Below are 24,793 nucleotides of genomic sequence, written 5' to 3'. Positions count from 1 at the left end.
TCAGAAACTTTGCAGATGAGAAGGAAATGAGATGATAGATTCACAATGCTGGGGAAAAAAAGCCAACCAGGAAAACTTGACCAAATGAAACTATCCTTCAATCATGAAAGAGAGATAAAGTCTTTTCCAGAAAAACAAAAACTAAGGAAGTTCATCACCACCAGATCTCCCTACAAAAAATGCTAAGGGAACCTCCTTAACTTGAAATGAAAGGACACTAAACAACAACAAGATAGCATAAGAAAGTATAAAAAGTATTGGTAAAGGTAAATATATAGACAAATGCAGGACTGTAATACTGCAATAGTGGTAGGTAGACCACTTTTAATTCAAGTAAAAAAGTTAAAAGACAAAGTAGCAAAATACTTTCAATAACTAAAATACTTTTAATAAGTAAAACTATGTTAATAGATACACAATATAAAGAAATGTTAACTGTGACAACAATAAAAAAAATGTGTATGGGAAGGAGAATAAAAAGACGCATGTTTTTGTATGTCATTGAACTTAAGTTGTTATCAGAAAAAAATAGACTGTCATTACTATAATGTATTATATAAGCCCCATGGTATCTAATGAGAAAATGCCTATAGAAAGGTATCAAAGATTCCCAACAACAAAAAAAATCAACAAAACATAAAAAATAAGAGCAAGAGAGGAAAAAATGCAAAAAATAATTACAAGGCTAACAGAAAACAGTACATGACAATAATAAATCCTTCTCTATCAATAATTACTTTAAAATTAAATAAATTAAACTTCCCAATCAAAGACATAGGGTGGTTGAATGGATTAAATGTATAACGCAATTACATGCTGTTAACAAGAGAATCCCTTTAGAATTTAGGCTCAATGTGAAAGAATGGAAAAAAAAATTCCATGAAAATGTTAAAGAAAAACGAGTAAGAGTGACTATACTTGTATCAGATAAAATAGACTATAAGTCAAAACTATCTCAAAAGACTGAGAAAGACATCTTTTAATGATAAAAGGATCAATTCACCAGGAATATATAACAATTGTAAGTGGTTATGCACCCAACAATTAAGCACCTAAACATATAAAGCAAACATTGACAAAACTGAAGAGAGAAATAGGCAGCAATACAGTAATAGTAGTATATTTCAATACCCCATTTTGAGTGATGGGTAAAACATATTACCCATTACCCATGGGCAAAACAGACCAAAAGGAAATAAAGGACTTCAACAACCTTATAGAAAAAAATGGACCCAATAGACATGAGCATTTCACTCAATAGCAGCATAATACACATTCTTCTCAAGTGCAGCCAGAATATTCTCCAGAATAGATCACATATTAAGCCAAAATGTATGTTTTAAAAATTTAAAGTGATCAAAATTATACCAACTATTATTTCTGACTACAATGGAATGTGAAACTAGAAATCAATAGCCATGGGAAAACTGAAAAATTTATAAATATGTGGACATTAAACAAAACACTCTTGAACAACTAATGGGTCAAAAAGAATTCAAAAGAGACATTAGATAATATCTTGAGAGACATGAAGATGGAAACAATATACCAAAACTTATGGTATACAGCCAAAGCAGTATTAAAAGATAAATTTATAATGATAAAAGTCTATATGAAAAAAGAGGAAAGATCTCAAATTTGCAACCTAATTATACATTTGAAGGGACTAGAAAAAAAAGAACACACTAGACCCAAAGTTAGCTGATAGGAAGAACTAACAAAGATCAGTGCAGAAATAAACAAAAGAGATAGTAGAAAACAATAGGAAAAAAATCAGTGAAATTGGGTTTTTTTTTAAAAGATAAAATTGACAAACCTTTGGCTAGACTTAAGAAAAAAGAGAAGATTCAAATAAATATAAATCATATATTAAAGAGGAGATATTACAACTGATATCACATAAGTTAAAAAGTTCCTAAGTTATCTATGATATACAGTTATATGCTAAGAAACTCTATGACCTTAAAAATGGATAAATTCCTAGAAACATAAAATCTACCAAACATGAATCAAGAAGATATAGAAAATCTGGACAGACCAATAACAAGCAAGAAAGTTAAATCAGTAATAAAAGACCTCCAAACAAAGAAAATCCCAGGAACAGATGGCTTCACTGGTGAATTTTACCAAACATCTAAAGAAGATTTATGTCAAACTTTTTTTATCTTGAAGAAGAGGAAATATCTCCAAAACTGTATGATGCCAGCATTACCCTGACACCAAAGCCAGACAAGGACACTGCAAGATAAGAAAATTACATAATAGTATCTCTGATGAACATAGATGCAAAAATTCTTAACAACAAAAAAACCTAGCAAGCTGAATTCAACAGTACATTAAAAGGTCATATGATATTTATTATAGGAAGCAATGGATACATTCCTGGGCTGGGGTTCATTATATACAAATCAATAAATATGATATGCCACATTCACAGAGTAAAGAACAAAAAGTATATTATTATTTAACATCCTTTCATGATAAAAACTCTCAACAAATTAGCTGTAGAAGGGATGTAGCTCAACACAATAAAGGCCATATATGACAATCCCACAGTTTACATCATACTCAATGATGAAAAGTTGAAAGCTTTTTCTCTAAGGTCAGGAACAAGGCAAGGATGTCTACTCTTGCTACTTCCATTCAACATAGTACTGGAAGTCCTAGGAAGAGCAATTGGGCAAGAAAATTTTTCATGTGCAGATGAGAAAAAATGTATATTCTGTGGTCATTGAATGGAATATTCAGTAGATATCTATTTGGTCCATTTGGTCAAGAGTGCAGTTGAAGTTCAGGGTTTCTTTGTTAGTTTTCTGCTTTAATGATCTGCCTAGTGCTGTCATTGGGATGTTGAAGTCCTCCACTGTTATTGTATATCTGTCTTTCTCTTTTCTGAGGTCTAATGGCATTTGCTTTATAAATCTGGGTGGTCAGGTATTGGGTATAAATATATTTGGGATAGTTAAATCTTCTTGTAGAATTGAACTCTTTGTCATTATATAATGCTATTCTTTGTCTTTCTTTTTTTTAACTATTATTGGTATAAATGCTGTTTTTTATGATGTAAAAATAGCAATCTATGCTCTTTTTTGTTTTCCATAGTGTGATATACCTTTCTCCACTCCTTTACTTTGAGCCTGTGGGTGTCCTTTCACATTAAATGGATCTCTTGTAGTCAGCAGATGCTGAGTCTTGTTTCTTAAATGCAATTTGACAATCTATGTCTTCATTTAGGTCATTTCTGTTCAAAGTTAATATTGACATGTGAAGTTTTGTTCCAATCATAGTATTGTTAGCTAGTTGCTTTGCAGTCTCAGTAGTGTAATTGCTTTTTAGGATCTTTCAGTTTTGTACTTATATGAGCTTCTATGACAGGAGAGTATTGTCCTATATTACTTTATGACATAAAAGAGTATACTCTTTTCTGTTCAAAGTTTATACTTTATGACATATAAGAGTAAACTCATTTCTGTTCAAAGTTAATATTGACATGTGAAGTTTTGTCCCAATCATAGTATTGTTAGCTAGTTGCTTTGCAGTCTCAGTGGTGTAATTGCTTTGTAGGATCTTTTAATTTTGTACTTACATGAGCTTTTATGACAGGAGAGTATTGTCCTATATTCTTTCATGACATAAAAGAGTATTGTCCTTTTTCCCCATGTTTACAACGCCTTTGAGCATTTCTTATAGCACCAGTCTCATGGTGATGAATTTTGTTAATATTTGCTTGTTTGAGAAATACTTTATTTCTCCTTTGCTTATGAAGCTTAGTTAGGCAGGATATACAATTTGGGGCTATAATTTTTCGTCCTCAAGAAGGCTAAAAATAGGCCCCCTATCTCTTTTGGCTTGTATGGTTTCTGTTGAGAAATCCACTGCTAGTCTGATGGAATTTCCTTTATAGGTGACGTGACTGTTCTCTCTAACTCTCTTTAAGATTTTTTCTTTAGCATTGACCTTGGTTAGTCTGATGACTATATGCCTTGATGATGTTCATCTTATATAGTATCTTGCAAGTGTTCTCTGAATTTCTTTTATCTGGATGTCTACCTCCCAACAAGATCGGGGAAATTTTTCTGAATGATTCCTTTAAATATGTTTCCAAATTGCTTACTTTTCCTTCCTTCTCAGGAATACCTATAAGCTATAGGTTTGGTCAATTTACATAATTCCATCTTTCTCAAATACTTTGTTTATTTTTTAAGTGCTTTTCTATTTATTTTTGTCTGACTGGATTAATTTGAAAGACCAATGTTTAAGCTCTGAAATTCTTTCTTCTACTTGGTCTAGTCTTTTGTTAATGTTTTCAATTGTATTTGGAAATTACTTTTGTGAATTTTTTTATTTTCAGAAGTTCTATTTTTTTAAATATAGCTATCTTGTCTTTCATTTTCTGAGTTGTTCTTCTGGTTTCTTTGTATTGATTTTCAACATTCTCTTGGATATCATTGCACTTCTTTAGAATCCGTATCTTGAATTCTTCATCGGTCATTTTTTATTTTGTTTAGGATCCATTGCTAGAAAGCTGGCCTGATCCTTTGGAGGGTTAAAACTCTGTACCACTGGAGTTCTTGCACTGATTCCTTCTCATGCGAAGGAGTTGTTGCTTCTAAGTTTTGAATTTGCTATTGTTTGAATGGGACTTTATCATGTTTATTCTTTTTTCCCTTGAGGGTATGACTGTGGTGTATGCTGTGTGTGATTGTTTGGCTTCTTTTCTGGGGCTTTCTCAGTGCCAAGACTCTGCATGGGCTCCTTGGTTATGGATAGCCTTTGTGTGGTGGCTTTCTCAAATGCTGCTTGTTGTAGACATGTATTGGGCATATGAGCCAACACACTATTTTATGTGTGACTAGGAGAGCAGAGGCCTCAGGAAACTTATCTTGTACACTAGTACTATACCCTTCTGACAGTAGGTTTTTTATTTGGTGGTGCAATTCCATCTTCAGTCAAGTAGGTGGTGCTTAAGAGTAAGAATCCACTCAGGCAGTCTAATGATGAATGAAGACAACTGTCCTAATTGAGGTTAGTGTGGGGAGCTTGTATTGGAGTGAACTGGTCTTGGTGGTAGGGGCAGGGGGCCTGCATTAGCCCCTCATCCTGGGCAGGCAAGAATGTGATCCGTTTACCTATCACACCTCTCTGTCACAGGGCTCATGATCTTCAGCATATAGACATTGTTCTTTGGCTCCCAAGCTGAAGTGTGACTGAGGTCTGCAGAAATGCCCCTCTGGTGGCTACCACCAAAATGGGCTCAGGGCAGAGCCTCTTCCAGTGGCCCAGAGCAAACAGCTCTTCAATTTGTCTGCCCTTCATTGCTGGGACACTGCCATTCTGTGTAGGGATGGGGAGACAGGTTCCACCCTTCACGCATGCCTAGGTGGCATTGGCTCACTTTCAATGAGGTGTAGCTGCCACGAAGAGTGCTGGAAAGGCTGTCTCCAAGTGCAATCAGGTCAGCCCTCAGCAGGAAAAGCCTCTGCTGCATCCACAACAGTGCCTGCACCCAGGGCTAGATTTCCATGGAAACTGCAGCTCCCCAGAGACCCGCCAGTCTCCTGTGGTTGCCAAAGTCAGAAGGGGTTCTGAGGTATGTTTGCAGGGGATCTTGTAGTGTGGCAACACAAGGACTAAGGTTCCCTGGACAGGGCACTGGCCCACGATGAGTGCACAACCAGTGTGGCACGTGCCATCTCAGTTAGGGCCTGAGGGGAGTGTGGACACACCAGCACGAGCTGGCCACCTGAGGCTCCCACCCCAGAGAGTTCCCAAATTGCCACCAACTGCATTGCCTAGGATTACAAGGGCAGAGGGGTTCTCTGACAATTTATCAGTCAGCAGTTTGTCACAGAAGTGAGGGGAGCAGAGAAGCACCCCAACCTACCCTTTACATGGGACTCTGAGTTCCTCAGGGGTCAGTGTCTGCCAGACTTTTGCTGCTTTCCTTGTCTGCACCCCAGTTTCTTCCTGCAGGCTCTCAATCAATGTTGTCTTCACAGAGACAGAGGTGGGCTTTGAAGGATAAATAGGAGTTCAGAAGGCAAAGAAGGAAGGATCTGTTATATTCTGGGAATGGCAAATATGATATGGATAAAGTATTGGGATTGTGTCTGGGGCCATAAAATGTGACTGGATATAAAGTTTAAATCTTTACATAAGGTAGGTCAAATTGTGGAGAATGAATTAATTCTTGATGTCACTCTATCTGGTAAGCACATTATTATCTCCATTTCACAGATAAAGAAACTAAGGCACAGAAGATTAAATGACTTAAATAGGTCACCTGACTAGTAAGTGGTATGGCAGGGATTCAAACCCACAAGGAAGACTTGTACATATTTATTGAATTTTTCATGACGATTTTTTAAAAGTTGAGAATATTCTATTATAAAGCAATAAGGAATTTGATATTTAGTACCCATATCACAATAGTTTTACAAATGTTTTAGCAAAAGTTTGAAAGTTTTATAGTTAGAAAATTCCCATTGAATTAAGATTTATTCCCATAATTAGGAAAGCCACTCTCCCATTGGAGACTACTTTTATTATAGCCTCATGTTCTCTTACTTTAAATTATCTTCTCTGCTGTACCACAAAATAAAAAGTCTTATAATTTCCTTATTTCAAATGTTTTTCTTTGAAAAAGAAAGAACCACTTATTTATGATATTATTGGTTGATTAATTATTGTGCAGCTTAGTAGTGTTGATATAGGATCAATGTCAACTGGTGGAGCAATTCTAAGGGTGTTTGCTCCATTAGTAAAAACCAGTGGAGTTAATTAACTACACAGGGTTCATTTGAAATTGTAGGTTTTGCCTGTCAAACACTGGATATCTCAGGATGAGAAATGTGGAGGTGGACTAATACTGAACATTTTATTTCAGAAAATATAGCCAATAGTAAATTTCAGTCTTTTATTGAGCTATCTTTGATACCTGTGCACATCTTATAATAAACTGTTCTGTTTTTCAATGGGTATCCTAGGAATAAGATCTAAATAAGATACAATTATTTTAAAGTCTTCAATAATAGAATTTACTTTTGTGTGGGCAAAAGACACGAACAGAGACTTCTCAAAAGAAGACATACATGTGGCTGACATAGGAAAAAAAAGCTCAACATCACTAATCATTAGAGAAATACAAGTCAAAACCTCAACAAGATATCATCTCACATCAGTCAGAATGGCTGTTATTAAAACGTCAAGAAACAACAGATGCTGGTGACGTTGTGGAGAAAAAGGATTGCTTTACACTATTGGTGGAAGTGTAAAGTAGTTCAACCATTGTGGAAGACAGTGTGGCAATTCCTTAAAGACCTAGAGGCAGAAATACCATTAGGCCCAACAATGCCATTAATGTGTATATACCCAAAGGAATATAAATAATTCTATTATAAAGATACATGCACGTATGTGTTCATTGTAGTGCTGTTCACAATAGCAAAGACATGGAATCAACTTAAATGCCCATCAGTGATAGACTGGATAAAGGAAATGTTGCACATATATACCCTGGAATGCTATGCAGCCATAAAAAGGAACAAGATCATGTCCTTTGCAGGGACCTGGATGGACCTGGAAGCCATTACCCTCAGCAAACTAAAGCAGTAACAGAAAACTAAATACCACATATTCTCACTTATAAGTGGGAGTTGAATGATGAGAACACATGGACACATGAAAGGAACAACATACACTGAGGCCTGTTTGAGGGTAGGAGGTGGGAGGAGGGAGCACATCAGGAAGAATAGCTGATGGATGCTGGGCTTAATACGTAGGTGATGGGTTGATCTGTGCAGCAAACCACCGTGGTACACATTTACCTATGCAACAAAACTGCACATCCTGCCCTTGTACATCTGAACTTCAAAATAAAAGTTGGAGATTAAAAAATGAATTTACTTTTGTTCCAAAATTAACTCTCAGATGTTCCATGTTTCGTCATTTTATTTTTTCACATAATTTGTGTGTGTGACTCACATCAATTCATTTTGATATATAATTTATTTCTGATATTTTGTTTATTTGAAGTGAGAGGTAACTGGGTAATTATCTATACTCTGCTTTTACCATGCATTTTATTTCCAGGTAAATTTGAAAAATCTGAAGTATTTTTCTAAATTTGATCATGGTTTATTTGACAGTTTACAAGTACTTGCAGGCATGTGTTTGCATGCGGATAATAACAAATAACTAAGAAATCTTAGAAAAGTATAGTTTCATAATTTGGGGGTCCTGGTTATACATTTTACGTCTCTAGGTTAGGAACTCATATTGTTAATCTCCCTTCATAGTTCCTTATAACTAAACTCTGTTTAGTACGATTTTCTACTTATCAAAGGCATAATAACTCACTATTTGGTATATTTGCTCTTTAATGTGACATTTGACATATTTTCTGTGGATAAGGAGAACTGTATATTTGTGTATATGTATATATAATGTTTTCAACCAATCACTATTTCAGAGAAAAAATAGATGAAAATAAACTTGTTTTCATTACATTGAATATAATCCTATACATATTAAGAGGAAATTTTACAGCAGGAAATTGTTCCTTTAATCATTATTTTTCTTGAAAATTATTTAATACTTTTAAGACAAACCACAGATGACCAAAGTCTCTTAATATTTAACACATAGATTTATATTAACACTATATTTTTGTTCTGAGTTTTCTAGAAATATGTTCTTATTTAGTTAAAGAGTTTAATAGTATGGGAGTAGTACTATGAAGGTGACATAGTGAAGGAGATCAACTTAGTCTACTTTTTGACTAAATTCTTAAATCTCTATTTCAGCTGTCTTCCCCCTAGAACTATAGCTTAAAAGCTCCTCAGCTGCATACAGCACATAGCCTTCACAGGTTATCTCCTTTCTATAGAGTCCTCTCACAATATAAACAGGTGTAGCTACCAGTCAATTAGGACATGTCTCAAGAAATTATTAGCACTCATCAATATTAATTAAGTGCTAATAGGGTACTGAGCCAAACTCTGAGGGTGCTGAGCCAAATTTCCATTTCACATTCTTCATTCTCCAAGGAGGTTTAGATACTGGTGCTATCAATAGGGTGCTTGAGTTCTAGAACCCATTGGGAAAAATAAATTACCGTGGCCACTTTGCAAATAAATGCTTAAATTTAAAATATCAATTGATATAAATACTGATAATAATGAATAAATATTAAGTAATAATTGAAAGGGATGATGTTCTTGGTTTGGGGGATAATACCCATAATCTTAGCAGTACCAGAATCCTTGCAACCCTAATAGGATTAATTCCATTTTGGAATATCAGTATTCTGAGATCACTATTTTGAATGTTCTCTTTTATATTTTCTTCAAGTAAACTTTTTTGCTTCCTCATTCTTTTTTAGAAATTATATTATTTTTAAAATTGACAGATAAAATTGTATGTATTTATTGTGTGCAACATGATGCTTTGAAATATATATATACATGCACTGTAGAATAATTAAATACAGCTAATTAACATATGCCTTACCTCACATAGTTATTATTTTTGTAGTGAAAATACTTATCCACTCTCACTATTTTTCAGGAATACAATATGTTATTAACTATTGTCACTATGCTGTACAATAGATCTCTTGAACTTATTTCTGCTGTCAAACTAGAATTTTATATCCTTTGACTAGCCCCTTCCTCAGCCCCCCCAAGTGCCCCAGCTCCTAGTAGCCATCATTCTACTCTCTAGTTCTATGTGTTTGCCTCCCCATTCTGTCTTCCCTCTTCCTCACTACCTAGTCAATCCTAGTGCCCACAGTGTGTCACAACTGCTGAAAGCATGGTGAAAAAATATCTGTTCTCTTTTCTTCCCTTCTCTTTCTCTTCTTAACGCATTTCAGGTGGGAAGATAATAAAAGAAACCAAAATGATTGAAATCATTATTAGCAGAAAGTAAAATTTTAATTTCCTGCTGGTACAATAAGCTTTTGTCTGGTCTCTGGGGCAGGAAGATTATGAATATTCTTTTGTGCCATTTTCAAATGGCTTCTAAATATCTTAGGTACATTTGTAATGTGAAAATATGGCAGCCTTATTAGCAAAATAATTTCTAATTTTGAGCTAAATTATATAAGATTATGCGTGTTTTTCTTTTGCGTAACTCAGTTTGTTTCCTGTAATGATAATTGCCATGATTGAATTAGAGGACAATATAGCATAAAAAAATTTTATGACATCACAGTGATTAATCCAAAACTATCAGCATCAATAAAGTTAATAACAATATTGTTCATGAAAATAAAGGTCATGTTTATGAAATTGAAACATTGTTTATATGTGAGTGGCCCATTTTTCTCATGCTACTGCACTAATTTTCTTTTAGGGTTTATAAATATGAATCCTAAATATTAAAGTAGTGCTATTTATTGCCAACTCCAGTGGCCTTCTGTCCTCAGCCTTTTTGAATTCACGAAATTCCTGTAAACTGTGGACTCTTTTCCCCAACTTACAAATAAAGAAATTGAGGTTCAAAAAAGTAACTCGCCAATAAATAGGTTATAGGGATCTACTATACAGCATAGTGCCTATAGCTAACGATACTGTATCGTATACTTGAACTCTTCCAAGAGGGTGGATCTTATGTTGTATTCTTATCATGCACATACAAATAATAATAATGATAGTAAAGGCATTAGGAAGCTTTGGGATGTGATAGATATATTTCCATGTGTAAGTGCTGTAAGAGTTCACAAGGGCATAACCCAAGTGCCCCAGATATGTCCTATGGCCCTTCTGTATTGAATATACCTAAGGTAGACTCGCTGAAGAAGATGGATATATGAAAAAGTCTAATATACTAGCCTTATTAAGGTAAATTGATCAGTTTACATTGGGTATAGAACATTGTCAGCAACTAGAAAAAGAAAATTAGGTTGTTCCGTCTTCCTGTTCACACCAGGCATGAGGCAGCGACATTCTAATAATCCTCTTGCTCTTCCCCCTTACCCTCCTGCCTCCTCAATAGCCTTAATTTGTAGCATTTTCCAATATCTGTGGTTAAATTCTTTCTCTATGGCCAATTTTATACCACTGAGGTGTTTTCACTGAACATAAAGTTAGGAAGAGATGCTTGTAACTGGCGCTGGTGAGCTGGGGTAAGCCAGCTCTAGCATACCACTGCTGCCAGGTTATCTATGGTAAAGTGTAAGCCATAGTTTTCATCAAAAGTGTCCTGCAAAAAAAAAAAAAATCATTGAAAAATGAGAAACATAGTTTCTATATGTCAATATAAGTCAATTTTTATTGCAACAAACATCGAAGCAGGTAAAATTTTTTTTTTACTTCCTGATAAAAACAGATGAAGTATGTCAATATATGTCCCTGGGCCCTCTGTTTCTGTGCCTCCCCTCACAAGGCATGCTATTTTTCTGTACCTGCCAATACATATCTTATCTTCCTTACAGGCTTCTCTCCTATGTTTTTGACTATTTCAGCCTACTCCAGCTTATAATGCTGTGGAAAAGGCTTTAGATTCATTTATTTATTCAAGAAACACTTATTGAGCTTTTAATATGCCAGGTATTGAGAATATAAATATGATTAGACAGACCATGCTACAGCCTATTATAGGCACTATACACCTGATTGTATAATTTTATTAAATTGAAATTCTGAAAAATTTTATAAGAAAGCATAAGGTGTTAAGAATGTATACTGGCAGTTATAAGTGATAAAAATAGATTTGGTAGATCTGATTTTGAATTTTGATTCAGTCTCTTGATTGTAAGGCTTTGGGGGAATTGCTCTTTTTGTTTTTTAACTTACTGAGGGATGAATGACATGTAAAAAGCTGTACATATTTAATGTATACAACTCAATGAGTTTGGAATATACACCCATGAAATCATTACTAGCATCAAAGCCACAGATATATTTATCACCTCCCAAAGCTTCCTAATGCCTTTATTATTATTATTATTATTATTAGTAGTAGTAGTAGTAGTAGTGGTAGTAGTATGTGTGTGTGTGGTAAGAACACAACGTAAGATTCACCCTCTTGGAAGAATTTTAAGTATACAATGCAGTATTGTTAGCTATAGGCACTATGCTGTGTAGTAGATCTCTAGAACCTATTTATCGGCAAGTTACTTTTTTGAACCTCAATTTCATTATTTGTAAGTTGGGGAAAATAGTCCACAGTTTGCAGGGATTTTGTGAAGATTAAATGAGAAAATATAAATAAAACACTTAGCATAGTAGATGGTACATTGTAGATATTCTATAAAGGCTAGTTTCTTTTTTTTAACTCTAAACTCTTATAGCTATCTTAAGTGCCAAATGAATCGGCATTTATTTATATTCTGCCTTGGATTTTGTTTGCCTTCTCTAGTATCCTCAGCTTGTACCTTTATGCAAGTTCTTATACATAATTTGTTGTTCCTATCAATATTGATCACAATGTAGTATCAATACTTTTTGATTCTTGATTCTTAATTTGCCTGCCCATTGAGATATTGGTCATAAGTTAACATTTTCCCATTATTTTCCATTTTGAATCACTTTCCTGGTACTTTCAAGTTTGTATTTTATATCCTGTCCATCTGTCTTTTATAATTTTAATTTTTTTCTTCCAAATAAATTTTAGCATTCAGCTATTGCTGTGTCACAATCCATTTCCAAACTCAGTGGCTTCAAACAGCAACCATTTTATTTAGGTCATAATTCTGTAGGTTGTGAATTTGGATTGGACTCAGCTAGTTAGTTCTTCTAATGTGAATCAGCTGGCGCCCGCTTCTACAATCAGCTGATAATTTCACAACTGAGGCCGGCTGGTTTGTGAAGTCCTCAGCTGGATAACTACCAGCTAGGGCTTCTCTCTTCATGGTCTCTGATCTGATCCAACCGACTAGGCGGGGCATGTTTACATGGTGGCATGACTTCCAGAAGCAACAGCAGGTAAGAACCTATGCATAAGAACCCTTCAAACTTCTGTGTCACATTTGCTAATGCCCCATTGATCCAGATTCAAGGGTTGGAGGAATATATTCCAACTCTTGATGGACGAAGCTGCTAAAATATTGTGGCCATTTTAAAAGAATCTACCACATTATCTATGTATTTTTCATTTGTAAACATCTATACAGAAATGCCAAGTGTTTTTATCTTTGATTTCAGATATTTTAATTGTTTCACAGTTGAATTTCATAAACTTTCCTCATGGAAATCTGTTTTTCTCCTCAGCAACTCCTCAGTTTTTCCAGGCAAGCCTTTCTGTTCTTAATTACTGTAATTTTCAGAATGAGCTACTTTCTACATGTGCACATGTCTTTTAAATTAATATAATACAAAACTAAGTCTGGAAAATTTTAGTTTTACATTTTTTGTTCATTTCCTAACCTATTTCCCTGAAGCAAAGTGACAGGGCTGCTCAGAATTTATAATTTAATTAAGATGAGATTGGGGAGGTAAGGAAGTACCACTTTCTCTTTTGCATTCATTTTTTAAGGATCTCAGGACATATGTTGATCTATTTTCTCTCTCTTCCTTGCAAATTAAAACAACAAAATGTTTTAAAATAAATGTTTTAAAATAATAGTGAAATTGCAAGCTTTGCTGATTATAAAAATATATGCTCTATCTCATCTCGCCTTTTCTTCCCTGCTCTAATATGAACTTCACTTTATCCCCTCAATTGCTCTTCTGTTTTTGCTCACATTATCTCCTTTTTCTAAATTTTTCAGTCCTCTGCTGATGTAAAACCTGCTTATTGTTTAAGAGCAACTCAAGTCCTACATCCTCCATGAAATTTTCACTGATTGCCCAGGTTATCCTTGATTTTAGTCTATGGTGAACTCCTACAGCATTTGATGGCTGGTACCACACAGTAACATTTGCCTCATTACATGTCGGTATTGTTTAATGCTTTTAATGTGTATTTTTAATTTGTGTTATTTGCTGCTGTTTTCGTTGCTGGGCTTGATTCATTAGCCAGTTTTTTTTTTTTTTTTTACTGATTTGCACTCCTGGCTAAGTGCTGTAAATGTCCAGGATTAAGCTGTTTTATAATATACCAAAATTGGGAGTTCTCATGTCATTTTTTTAAGAAAACACATATTATTAGGTTTCATTCACTTACTCAAGATATATTAAATGCTTATTATGTTTCAAGATTAAAAATAAACGCTATCTCAAGACACAAAGTTAATTTAGTTGCTATGTTTTGCTCAAGACAGTGTTATAAACTTGTAAGAAACAGTATTTTTGAAAATGTACCACAGTACCTTCTAAACTAGCAAATCTCAGTTAGTGGCCCTTTTGATGAGCAACTTTAGGACTTTCAAGATTTCTACTTTCTATCTAGAAGAGTCATAGTCATGAAGCCTTTTGTTTTATAATGATTATGAATACCTTCCCAGGGTCAGGTGACTATGGCCAGCACTAGCTTAATGCTGTCTTTTTCTTTTAGCAAAACAACACAAGGAACAATGGTGCAGTAGCCTAATAATACCTCTTTGCTATAAACGTACACTCACTCCCATCCTCTCAGTCTCTTTGTTTCTCTGTTACTCTCCCTTAGCAGAAATTTTCCGTTGGACTTCGAGTGCTTTGATGTATTATGATCAATGATGACTTGTGTTTTCTGACTCTGTTAGAGTCTCCATGGAATTAAAGATTATATGCTTATTCAGCTTAATGTACTTGACCTTTTCATATGATTGACACATCTAAATTTCTGTAGCAACTGAGTCATTATGCAACAGCTGTGTTATATTCATTTCATGTAAAAAACAAAAACAAAAGACATAGAGTTCTCTTCAAGAGTAGATACCTTGACCCCTTCCCTCGCAGCTAAATAAAGAATAGTTTATTAATAACATTATTAATCAGTTTCCAAATGCATCTCCTTTCCTCACCGCATTTTATAAACATTCAGTATACTGTGACCATAGTCACATCAAGAATCATTTCAATACTGATCCTTATTATATAATTAAAATATTCAATAATTCTGAGTCTGTTGAACATAATAAGAGCCACACAACTTAAGTGTCAAACATTTAGGATTTGTTAGTAAGATTTGTGCTCAGAAAATAATATATACAAACTTTTGATTTTCTTAATGATGAAACTGTATTTTGACATATGTATCTTTAAGTTAAAGAGAGAAAATACCTTGACATTTTTCTGTGACTTTTCCTTGTCAACAGCTGTGTTCTACCTGCATTTATTTTTCTCAGAATTCATTATGAATTCTGTATAGGCCTTCAGAAGGCCTATACGGGCTTTCTAACAGAGATTCTATAGGAAAAAGTTTTGGTTAACTGTTTGAAGTGTTAGTTGAAGAAGGCATTCTAGATAAGGTTTTACAAGACAAAAGAAAAGAATCAACTCATTTTTAGTTCTGAGCCTGAATTGTGGAAACTGTACTAACTGCAGATAAATTCTGAATAAATTCTAGTGTTCTCTGCTTATCTCAAAAAATCTTTTCTTTTAATGATACTGTTCCATGCTCACTAATGTTTTCAAAATATATTCATATCTAAATGGTTTTGTATTTTTATTAAATTTTGGATTTTTTGCATTATATAAAGTTAATTTTGTTGACCATTTTATTAATTTAAGAAATGTCCACTTGAAAGGACTCCCTCCTTTAATTAAATTTTTGGCCTTTATTTATAAAATAAAAATTATTCTTTATATGTTCTTGAAAAGTAAATCAGATTAGGATTAATAATTGTCAAGTCATTTTAGAACAATGACATCTATCATTAAATTTCTGGAATTTTTTGCCTTCTCAACTGATAGCTATCCGGGGTAAAATTCAATTATGGATATTGGAAAAATTGATGGTAATATTAATCTGGAAATGTTATTTCTATACTATTCTTTACAGGGCCTGGAGGGATTCTCTAGTTCTTTAGGCCAGTGTTATAATGTTAGGATTTAGAAAAGTTGGTAATATAGAGAGAAACAGGAAGAAAGTGAAATGAGACAGGAAAATATCATTCCTTCTACTTATTCCTTCCTCTGAGTCACTGGCATTGTGAAGGCAAAAGGGAACTAACGTGTATTAGTGTCTACCACATAACAGGCATTGTCTTTCATATTTTATATTTATTGTATTAGCTCACGTAATCTTTGTAGAAAATCTCCTAAATCTATTAGTAAGTCTTTAATATCTATGTTTATTTATTTTGTCCTGAAAACAAATGAGGTTTTTGGATCAAGACAGACAATTATTATTACTTATAGCAATAACCACCTTGGAAAGAAGGCACACAGTTATGTGCACAGGAGGGGAGCCCTGAAATTATGAATCTGGGAATTTATATAGGAATTACTATATAAACTCTTTATATAGTAAATGGTCTTCTCCTGTTTTCTCCTTTTCTGAAAGAGGAAGAGAAAGCTTATCTCCCTTATATACAATAAGCAAATCTTTAGGGGAGAGAATGAGAAGGTCCCAGTTTAAACCCTTTGAAATGTAAACCAGTAGCTCTGGGATTTTGTTCTGTTTTGAAATGTAAACACAGAGCTGTAGAAAATAAGTGTCTGCATATTTCTGAAGGTCTCTGTCTATTCAGTCCACCTTTAATCCAGATTTCAGTTTGTCTTGCTTTATAAGTCTCTAACCATGCAGAAGTATGAAAACATTTTCTCTATAGTTCCACAATCATGAATTTTACCAGTGTTAGTACTGTTGCTATAAAATTGTGGCTATTAGCTTGTTTCCCTTCCTTTCATAAAGTGTTTAGTAGCATAATGCATTATTAAGTCTACTATCTATTATACTTGACAATCATCCTCTCTATGTAAAAGATCTACTTATTCAATGAATATTTATTGAGCACCAAAAACTGTCAAGCATTGTTCTAGATATTTGGGATACATCAGTGGACAAATCAAAGATACCTGCCTTGCTTATATTTACAAACCTTGGGGGTAGAATGCATAAAATTGAGATTATGGAGGGGTTGTAATTATTGCCAAGGAAAAGCCTAGAATGAAAGATCACTGGAAGATTAAAGTTTAAGGAATTGAAAGTCCAGAATATCACAAGAATCATCTATATGTGTTTTGAAATCTTATGAATTAAGGCAGTATTGAAGAGAATGATAGTATGCAAAGAGCTCAAATCGTTGAGTGGGAATTACCTGGACCTTAGTGGATAACGGCAACGATGAGGCAAAGTATGTAGTGAGTAATGTCGACCATGAGATTTAAATCTGAAGGATGTCAGGAAGGATATGGAGGAATGGTCTGAAAATGTCAGAATGTAGCAAAGAAATACCACTTTGCTTATTCCACTCACCCAACCAGAGGTCACAGGAACAAGAATGACACCTTTCCATCTTGCCTAAGATCTGTGGGAGAGAAGCAGCCATCACTGAGAGATTGCAGGGGAGGAATTGTCCTCCAGAGAAAGACAGGTTTATGTTTCAGCTAGGAAAGTAAAGGGAACACTTAGAAAATTGATTTTTGGCTCACCGGAAGGGTTTCAGCAGTTGGGAGAGAACAAAGGTAATTTTTACCAGCTTGTAACTTCACATGTATTAAATGTGTTGCAAAACTAATGAAACTTACTGTCTTTTCTCTTGCTTTATCTGACAATATAGATAAGGATGTCACCTGTAATCATTGTTACCATATTTCCTGAGGCCATTTTCTTATTCTCATATAACTTTTCTACTTGTTTCTTCTTTATTTGTATTTTTCTCTGTTTTTAATATTGCTCTTTTTATCATTTCTGTCTCTTCATATCCTAGTTACCTCTTAATCTTTTTTTGCCCAACTTCTCTCTTAATAATTTTTTTTTGCTCTTTAGTATTTCTCTTACCATTCTATTTCAAAATTACACTGTCTGCTGTTTTCTCCAACTCCCCACACCTCACTTTAGCTGTAGTTGAGACTATGCAATATGCCATCACACAGGTAGTACTAATTTTGACAGGTAGCATCTCTACTTCAAACAAAGAAAGCTTTAACCAAAAAGGAATTACAGGAGAGAAGACAGTATTCTCCCCAACTGATGCTAACATTGCCACCTACACTTTTGACACTTTCTTCAACAGTTAAGAGGTAGCAACTTACTACTTACCCAAATTCCCTGTGCTCTGTTGATCTGTCTTAAACTCTAAAGGGAGAGGAAGTAGGTTTGTTCATTAGCTGTGGGACTTAAAATGTGACTTAACTTTTTTGAACCTTTTGTTTCATGAATGATAAAAAAACACTTTCTGAAAGATATAGCTACTAATATTTTCATTTTATAGATAAAGTGAAAGATAAGATACTTTTTTTTAAAGGTTGCATTAATATAAGTGACACAGACTGGATATGAATGTAAGCATTTGTCTCAATCTCAGAGATCATGTTTTAATGAATATTCTATTGTTTCTCACATAATATAACTTAATATTGTGGTCAATAAAATAATAAATAGGACCAGACACATAGATATATTAATTCACTTCCCTTTATTTCCTTTTTCCAAAATTGAGCCTTATTGGTAAAGGGCTTTTTGTGCATTTTAATTGTCTATAATCAGGTACTTGAACCAATTATAATTTTTCACTTGCCTGCATGAATCCATACAGGACAAAAACCTGAATATGGAAACTATCTTTCAGCTTTCAGTTTGCCAGAGGATTGATCTATAATTATTTTTAGGATTATAAATGATTTACATCCATTATTAAAATATACATAATATTGGATTTTTTTCCAGCAATAGAGGAATAACTAATTCTATAGTTTCAGGCCAGTCTCACCTCCAGTCCTTCAAGAATTCGGAGATAATTTAACCCTGTGTATAAAAAATAAATATTTTCTTTTTTGCATTTTATTGAAAAAATCACATAATTTAAGTACAAATATATCCACTAAAGTAGGCAAATTTATTTTAGTAGAATTCAGTTATCCCTTTCAAAGAAACACTATCAGCCTAAGTGTTAGACATTGAATATTTTAGAAATCTTACAATTTTAATTACATGTCTTCTGAAACTTATTATTGTAAGGCTTTGTTTTAGGCCTTCCTTGCTGTATTAGTTGACTGGGGCTGCCAGAAAAAAATACCACAGACTGGGCAGCTTAAACTAGGAAATGTGTTTTCTCACCGTTCTGGAGGCTGGGACACCTAAGATCAAGATGGCTAGCCAGGTCGGTCTCATTCTGAAGACTTTTCTCTTGGCTTATAGGTGGTTACCATCTCCTTGCATCATTGTGTTACCTCTTTGTGTGCTTGGAGAGAGAACAAGAGAGGTAGCTCTTTGGTGTTTCTTCTTTTAAGAACACTAATTGGATGGATCCAGCCCCACTCCTACGGCCTCATTTAACCTTAATTACCTCTATAAAGACCCTCTCTCTAAATACAGTCACATATGGGGTTGGGACTTTAAAATATAAACCTCAGGGGGACATAAGCCTTCATCCATAGTATTGCCATTATAATATTTTGTATACTTTGGCACTTGAGAAAGTAAGATTTTTTTTAACCTAGTATTTTAATGTTTTCTTTAGCGATTTTGTCCCTGATACAACACTCTCCTATACATAATCTACTTGGTGACACGAATATCCCTTTGTTTGCTTGTACTTTTGCTTCCTCATAAATTTTTCTATAGCTACCAATATTAACTTTCTTGGATAGGCTTTATTTTTTAGATCAATTTTAAGTTTATAAAAATACTGCACAGAAGGTTTGGACAGTTCCCATATATTTCCTCTCCCTGCTGCACACAATTTCTTCTCTTATTAACATTTTACATTAGTGCAGTACATTTGTTACAATTGATAAACCAACATTAATAGGTTATTATCAACCAAAGTCCATAGCTTACATTAGGGTTCACTCTGTTTTATACAGTTCTATTGGTTTGGACAAATGTTTAATGACATGTATCTTGTATCTACCATTACAGTATCAAGGATGGTTTAACTTCCCTAAAAATGCCCTGTGCTCCACCTGTTCATCCCTATACCTTCTCCCTGAAGCCCTGACAACTGCTGATATTTTTACTGTCTCTATAGTTTTAGCTTTACCAGAATGTCATATAGTTGGAATAACACAGTATGTAGCTTTTAAAACTGTCTTCTTTCACCTAGCAATATGCATTAATAGTTCTCTCATGTCTTTTTTGTGGTTGACAGCTCATTTCTTTTTCCAGTAGTCCCACTTTATCTGTAGGGAATACATTCTAAGACCCCCAAAAGATGCCTGAAACCTCAGATAGTACTGAACCCTATATATACTGTGTTTTTCATTTACATACATACCTATGATAAAATTTAATTTATAAATTACGCACAGTAAGAGATTAACAATAGCTAATAATAAAATTGAACAATTATAACAATATGCCAGAGTCACAACTCTTGTGTCTTGGGACTTTTATTAAGTATAATAAGTGGCCAATATCAAGTGTAACATATAGAAATAGGAAAACAGAAAAACCTCTGTAGGATTTGGCATTAACATAGATCTTAGCAAAATCTGTTTTATTAGAGATAGTGATTTTTTAAAAACACTTAACTGTGAAGGGAAGGGAATTGATGAGATAACACAATTGTCTGAAGGTAGAGAGAAGATAAAACTTTTTTTTTTCTAATGAGAAGAGTATAATTAAGCATGGGGAATAGATACATAGAGATTATAAAGACAGTGATGATTGCAAAATATTTAACCAAATAATTAGTATTATACATGTTTGTGATAGAGCTATGGTACACTGAATTAGGTAAAATGCCAAAAGACGGTGCCAAGCTCCAAGCTTTACGTATCATAAACATCAAAAATGACTTGCTGAATTAAATTTAATTGAGTCTCCATTAACATGTAAATCATCATATCTGTGCCCTGGAATAATTTAGAGTTTAATTTGTGGGTTTGCTTCCTAATGAAGGTCATCGAACACTATTTATTGGAGTACATGTGCCCTTGGGAGGAAGAAAAAGCCATCGACGTCACAGGCATCGTGGTCATAAACACAGAAAGAGAGACAGAGAAAGAGATTCAGGATTAGAGGATGGAAGGGAGTCACCTTCTTTTGGTAAGAATCCTTCTCCTTGTTTTTATTAAGTTAATTATTGTAATATACTTGCTTGTACAATTATGATTGGGGTAATACCTTATACTCATAAAATTGTTTCTACTTTTATAAAAGATGTTGGGCAGGTTGGAGGGAAGTGGGAGAGAGAAAGCTTGATCTTTGTTTTTCTCTTATATACTTGCTTCAAGAAGCTGGCACTTGATGAAGATTTATGATATAGGAAATACAATTGAGTGACACTCAAAAACTCTTGATAATTTATACAAACAATCATCATTACTCAAAGTGGTTTGAAAATCCAGGGGAAAATGCCTTAATTTAGTTCCCATTTGCACTTTTACTGATGGTGCCCAAGTTTTAGTCTTAGGATGTTGTATTAGTCCGTTTTCATGCTGCTGATAAAGACATACCCGGACTAGACAATTTACCAAAAAAAGAGAGAGGTTTAATTGGACTTACAGTACCACGTGGCTGGGGAAGCCTCACAATCATGGTGGAAGGCAAGGAGAAGCAAGTCATGTCTTACGTGGATGGCAGCAGGCAAAGAGAGCTTGTGCGGGAAAACTCCCCCTTATAATAACTATCAGATCGCATGAGACTTACTCACTATCATGAGAAATGCACAGGAAAAACCTGCCCTCATTATTCAATTAACTCCCGCTAGGACCCTCCCACAACACATGGAAATTCAAGATGAGATTTGGGTGAGGACACAGCCAAACCATATCGTTCCACCCTTGGGCCCTCCCAAATCTCATGTCCTCACATTTCAAAACCAATCATGCCTTCCCAACAGTCCTCCAAGGTCTTAACTTATTTCAGCTTTAACTCAGAAGTCTATAGTCCAAAGTCTCATCTGAGATAAGGCAAGTCCCTTCCACCTGTGAGCCTGTAAAATCAAAAGCAAGCTAGTTACTTCCTACAACTGGGGTAAAAGCGTTAGATAATTACAGCCATTCCAAATGGGAGATATTGGCCAAAACAAAGGGGCTACAGGCCAAAATCCAGCAAGGCAATCAAATCTTAAAGCTCCAAAATGATCTCCTTTGACTCCATGTCTCACATGCAGGTCATGCTGATGAAAGAAGTGGGTTCTTATGGTCTTGGGCAGCTCCGCCCTCATGGCTTTACAGGATATAGCACCCCTCCTGGCTGCTTTCATGGGCTGGCGTTGAGTGTCTATCGCTTTTCCAGACATACTATTCAAGCTGTCAGTGGATCTTCCATTCTATGGTCAGGAGGACAGTGGCCCTTTTCTCACAGCTCCACTAGGTGGTGTCCCAGTAGGGACTCTTTGGGGGCTGTAACCCCACATTTCCCTTCCGCACTGCCCTAGCAGAGGTTCTCCATGAGGGCCCTGCCCCTGAAGCAAATTTCTGCCTGGGCATCCAGGCATTTCCATACATCCTCTGAAATCTAGGCAGAGGTTCCTAAACCCCAGTTCTTGACTTCTGTGCACCCACAGGCTCAACACTACATGGAAGCTGCCAATGCTTGCAGCTTGCACCCTCTGAAGCCACAGCCTGAGCTCTACATTTGTCCCTTTCAGCTATGGCTGGAGCAGCTAAAACACAGGGCACCAAATCCCTAGGCAGCACACAGCATGGGTACCCTAAGCCTGGCTGAGAAAACCACTTTTTCTTCCTGGGCCTCTGGGTCTGTGATGGCAGGGGCTACCATAAAGACCTTTGATATGCCCTGGAGACATTTTCCCCTGTTGTCTTGGGGATTAACATTTGGCTCCTCATTACTTATGCAAATCTCTGCATTTGGCTTGAATTTCTCCTCAGAAAATGGAAATTTCTTTTCTATTGCATTATCAGGCTGCAAATTTTACAAACTTTTATCCTCTGCTTCCCTTATAAAACTGAATACCTTTAACAGCACCCAAGTCGCTTCTTGAATGCTTTGCTGCTTAGAAATTTCTTCTGCCAGATACCCTAAATCATCTCTCTCAAGTTCAAAGTTTCACAAATCTCTAACACAGGGGTAAAACACTGCCAGTCTCTTTGCTAAAACATAACAAGAGTCACCTTTGCTCCAGTTCCCAGCAAGTTCCTCATCTCCACCTGAGACCACCTGAGACTGCCTGGACCTTATTGTCCATATCATTATCAAGCTTTCAGTCAAAGCCATTCAACAAGTCACTAGGAAGTTCCAAACTTTCCCACATTTTCCTGTCCTCTTCTGACCCCTCCAAACTGTTCCTACTTCTGCCTGTTACCCAGTTCCAAAGTCACTTCCACATTTTCAGGTATCTTTTCAGCAGCACCCCACTCTACTGGTATCCATTTACTATATTAGTATGTTTTCATGCTGCTGATAAAAACATACCTGAGACTAGGCAATTTACAAAAGAAAGAGGTTTAATTGGACTTACAGTTCCATGTGACTGGGGAAGCCTCACAATCATAGTGGAAAGCAAGGAGGAGCAAGTCAAATCTTACATGGATGACAGAAGGTAAAGAGATCTTGTGCAGGAAACCCCCCCCTTAAAATAACCATCAGATCGCATGAGACTTACTCACAATCATGAGAACAGCACAGGAAAGACCTGCCCCCATGATTCAATTACCTCCCACCAGGTCCTTCCCATAACAGGTGAGAATTCAAGATGTGATTTGGGTGGGGACACAACCAAACCATATCAAATGTGAACATTTTACTATTGTGAATGCTCTCTCTTTGAAAGTATATTCACTGGTCTATATCTCCGTTTTGGTACCAGTACCATGATGTTTTGGTTACTGTAGCCTTGTAGTACAGTTTGAAGTCAGGTAGCATGATGCCTCCAGCTTTGTTCTTTTGGCTTAGGATTCACTTGGCAATGTGGGCTCTTTTTTGGTTCCATATGAACTTTAAAGTAGTTTTTTCCAATTCTGTGAAGAAAGTCATTGGTAGCTTGATGGGGATGGCATTGAATCTATAAATTACCTTGGGCAGTATGGCCATTTTCACGATATTGATTCTTCCTACCCATGAGCATGGAATGTTCTTCCATTTGTTTGTATCCTCTTTTATTTCATTGAGCAGTGGTTTGTAGTTCTCCTTGAAGAGGTCCTTCACATCCCTTGTAAGTTGGATTCCTAGGAATTTTACTCTCTTTGAAGCAACTGTGAATGAGAGTTCACTCATGATTTGGCTCTGTTTGTCTGTTATTGGTGTATAAGAATGCTTGTGATTTTTGCACATTGATTTTGTATCCTGAGACTTTGCTGAAGTTGCTTATCAGCTTAAGGAGATTTTGGGCTGAGACAATGGGGTTTTCTAGATATAAAATCATGTCATCTGCAAACAGGGACAATTTGACTTCCTCTTTTCCTAATTGAATACCCTTTATTTCTTTCTCCTACCTGATTGCCCTGGCCAGAACTTCCAACACTATGTTGAATAGGAGTGGTGAGAGAGGGCATCCCTGTCTTGTGCCACTTTTCAAAGGGAATGCTTCCAGTTTTTGCCCATTCAGTATGATATTGGCTGTGGGTTTGTCATAAATAGCTGTTATTATTTTGAGATATGTCCCATCAATACCTAATTTATTGAGAGTTTTTAGCATGAAGGGCTGTTAAATTTTGTCAAATGCCTTTTCTGCATCTATTGAGATAGTCATGTGGTTTTTGTCATTTGTTCTGTTTATATGCTGGATTACATTTATTGATTTGCGTATGTTGAACCAGCCTTGCATTCCCGGGATGAAGCCCACTTGATCATGGTGGATAAGCTTTTTGATATGCAGCTGGATTCAGTTTGTCAGTATTTTATTGACGATTTT

The 24,793-nt window shown here is 35.3% G+C and overlaps 1 protein-coding gene across 14 annotated transcripts in view; it reads left to right on the top strand.

The window, feature by feature from the left end:
- The window catches only part of SLC4A10 (solute carrier family 4 member 10), a 356,421-nt gene that overhangs the window by 166,567 nt on the left and 165,061 nt on the right, over nt 1-24,793 (top strand). For all 14 annotated transcript variants that reach the window (XM_030796800.1, XM_030796798.1, XM_030796797.1 and 11 more), the window contains one exon: nt 20,875-21,021. In XM_030796800.1, coding sequence (XP_030652660.1) covers nt 20,875-21,021 — 147 coding nt within the window. The remainder of the gene's footprint in view (nt 1-20,874; nt 21,022-24,793) is intronic.

This window comes from Nomascus leucogenys, chromosome 17 (assembly GCF_006542625.1).
Source record: "Nomascus leucogenys isolate Asia chromosome 17, Asia_NLE_v1, whole genome shotgun sequence".
Lineage (NCBI taxonomy): Eukaryota > Metazoa > Chordata > Mammalia > Primates > Hylobatidae > Nomascus > Nomascus leucogenys.
The sequence above is the reverse complement of the archived record's forward strand: the minus strand, read 5'-3'. Positions and strand labels throughout refer to the sequence as shown.